This window comes from Oncorhynchus kisutch, linkage group LG2, assembly GCF_002021735.2.
Source record: "Oncorhynchus kisutch isolate 150728-3 linkage group LG2, Okis_V2, whole genome shotgun sequence".
In the NCBI taxonomy this organism is placed as follows: domain Eukaryota; kingdom Metazoa; phylum Chordata; class Actinopteri; order Salmoniformes; family Salmonidae; genus Oncorhynchus; species Oncorhynchus kisutch.
This window is the reverse complement of record NC_034175.2, coordinates 23,944,693-23,947,980: the sequence shown is the minus strand read 5'-3', so window position 1 is coordinate 23,947,980 and position 3,288 is coordinate 23,944,693. Positions and strand designations below refer to the sequence as shown.

Below are 3,288 nucleotides of genomic sequence, written 5' to 3'. Positions count from 1 at the left end.
TCTTCAATTTGAATTCCATTACCTGCTGTGCCACATTTCAAATAACGGTAAGCCTTATTAATTACCAAAGTATGGGTCTAGGGTAAAGGTGAACGTGCAATTACAGAATTAAATCAAGCCGCCGTTTAGCTTGTCAGTCCTGACAGAAATAATTTGGGTGAATTATTAAATGCCTCTGCTGGTCTACTTAGCTTTATCGTCAGACATCCCCACACTGCACGAGTCAAAGCAAAGTATTTTCTTCCCTTTAATGAAATAAAAATTAATCCTGTTTTTTTTTTCTCCTATTAGATTTATACAGTCTTCCGAAGTCGCTGAAGTAACACCAAAACAAGGCTTTAATGTGACTTTTATTTGAAAAAAATGTATTTTTTTACTGACATGCTGTTACCAAATATATCTTGCAAGGGGGGTCGGTCATCTGTCGTTCATTTCATCTGAGGCGATTGTGGGCCTTTAAGTCTAATATTTCCAAATTGCAGATTATCATGATTTTCTGTCCATTTAATTGCAAAATGCAATTACTGCATCTACACAAGGTACTACCATGGGAAAGCACTGTCATAGGAAGCTTGTGGATCACATCACATTGCCATGGTAACAAAACAAAAAAATGGTGTATATTTGGGAATTATGAAAATTGTGCGCACCTATGATTACTCAGCTTTTTACCTCATGCTTACCAATTCGAATATGAAAGTCAGGGCCCATATTCACATTATTCATTCTGAAATTAAAAGCTAAACTGATCCTAGTTCAACTGAGATGCTTTGGCTGCGTTTAGACAGGCAGCCCAATTCTTATATTTTGTTCCACAAATTGGCCTTTTGACCAATCAGATCAGCTCTGAAAAAGCTCTTATGTGAAAAGAGCTGATGTGATTGGTCAAAAGACCAATTAGTGGAAAAATATCAGAATTGGGCTGCCTGTGTAAACACAGCCATAGTCTGTAATGATGATCATTTTTATCAGATTCGTTTTATCATTTTTATCCTGCATACGTAAAGATTGTAACATTCCACATTCAAAAGACCTGTTCAATTCAAATCATGCTTTACAGCTTACTTGCATGCAACAAAAATGGACGGTTAAACCACATATATATAGAACACTGTTTAATATCGATGGGTTAAACCACCACAATACTGCCGCTGAGCACACATTTCTGTCTAATCAGCTGGTGTAATGAAGCAATTTGCCTAATGGTTGAGTAAATTAAATGTTTGGGTTTGGTCTCCATGACAACCAGCTGTCCATAATTAGTTAATAAAGACAGGCAGAGTTGAGGCTAGAGTGGCTGCATGTCAAGAGGTCGTAAGGTGCTTGAATCATTTGGTCATCAGGTAGTTTGGGTCCATACCACTGAAACAATGCATCGAGCTCTGCCCATATATCTAAGGTAACGTTTGTGGCTCTTTAAAAATGTTTATCTTACTAGATCATGCATTTGTATTGAATTTCTTTATCTCTTGCAGTTTTCTTTTGATTGGCTCGGTCTTTGCTGGAGGTTCCTGGTGTGCCAACACAGCAAGAGGTACCCTGTGCATGTCCTCCATGTTGTTCCTTAATGTCATATTTTTGCGTAAGATACTTACACTAACATTTCTGTTTTGTTGCTGTCTTCACTAGCCCGAGCAGCTGCCCTGGGTTTGGTCCTCCCTAGGACCCAGTTTGTCCCTTACAGCCTTCGACCAACACGCCATAGGAGTTTTGATCCCATAAAAACCCACTATGAAAATAATGATGGGCCCAAAGAGGCTGAGTTTGAGCCTAGCCTTCTGCGCAACAGTAAAATCCAAGGGGATGGCTATCCAACTGACTGGGCCTATGGACAAGTCTTCGCCAGAGGCTTTCAACCCAAACCGTATTCACTAAACTATCACGGTTCTGATCCCAGTTTGGCTGACTCCTCTGTCAGCCATTCTGTCTACACTCCCAAGGGAGAACTTGTTAGCAGCCACAAGCCCAACTTTGAGCAAGTCAAGAATTCTGCACCTCGATCAAATGTAATGGTAGCCCCTGGTCAGTTTGAGTACTCAGACAAAGTGGACATTCGCAATTACTATAAGCCTGTTGTAGTTCAGCCTGTCCCCAGCAGACGTAGAACAACCCAGAGTGTGGTTCCACGACCCCAGAGCAGAGGTGCTGTACCCTATGGAAAAAGTATCCTATGGTCCTGGCCACAGTAGAGCCTTATCCTCTCCACCATCCCAGAGTGGACTCATCAGCATCTGAGCTAAAAAAAAATGTTCCCAGACCCTGGTGTTGTCCATTCAGTGATCAAAGAGACAAAAATGAAGTGTCAGAAAAACGGATCCTGTTGGTTAATAAGCTCCTAATGGACAAACTCTCCTTTGCAAACCACCTTTGGCTCCTCAGACATGCATACCAGTGGTGAGCAAATCAGTGACCTTGTGCACTTTTAAGGGCAAAACATACTTATCCATGACATCACTGTTCTGAATCACTATTTGTTTATGGCTCTTCCCCCACTGCCCAGTGTTTATCCTTCAAATAAAATGTCTGTTTTTCAGATTGTGTTTTTTAAATGTATTACTAGACAAATCAACTGATAGACCAAGTAAAGATTAACAATGTGCTACATTTATAGAATTTTGGTTTAAGACCAGTTATCCAGTAGCAACTCACCAGAAGTGTATTTTAAAAGATACACTTTGAACTGAAATAATGTCATTTTGATAAATTGTTCAGTTTGCTTTTGACCTACAACTTTTGATCACCTCTTGTGATTATGTCCCTGTAAACCAATTTGATAGAAACTCAAAAGAGGTTGTCTCCAAATAAATGTGACAACTACACCAAAGATTGTGGATAAATGAAGAATGGTTCACCTAAGTTGTTTAAATATATATATTCCTGTAAGTGGGTGTTCCTCCTCTCGCGTGAGCATGCTTTCCTATATGAGCTTATGGTTTCTCTATATTAGAGCCCCACAATTGAGGTGTCATAATACCCATAAAACCTAGAGGTCAAACAAGGAATAGTTCCAATTGTTTTTCCATCATTCATTTCTCCCAATTTGGATTTTAGAATTACTTAAAATAAGGGCTGTGTTTTGTGTAGGCTTACCATGGTGTGACATTTTGATAAGCATGTAAATCTCTCTCGGACAAGGTGACTTAATATATTTGACTATTTACTCTGGTTCGAAAATGCTATTTAGCATCAAAGTAGACATGCAAAACTGCAAATCCCTGCAAGCTCATACACCATCTCTAGCCGGCATCTTTGCTAACAGCTGTTGTGTCAATTTAAAACTTGCACAAG

General features: G+C 39.4%; 1 protein-coding gene across 1 annotated transcript; it reads left to right on the top strand.

The window, feature by feature from the left end:
* The first annotated feature begins 1,271 nt into the window (after positions 1–1,271).
* On the top strand, positions 1,272–2,539 carry LOC109902167 (uncharacterized). Its single transcript, XM_020498297.2, has 3 exons — positions 1,272–1,399; positions 1,476–1,534; positions 1,630–2,539. The coding sequence occupies exons 1-3, from the start codon at positions 1,302–1,304 to the stop codon at positions 2,187–2,189; spliced, it is 717 nt and encodes a 238-aa protein (XP_020353886.1). The 5' UTR covers positions 1,272–1,301; the 3' UTR covers positions 2,190–2,539.
* The last annotated feature ends 749 nt before the right edge of the window (positions 2,540–3,288 follow it).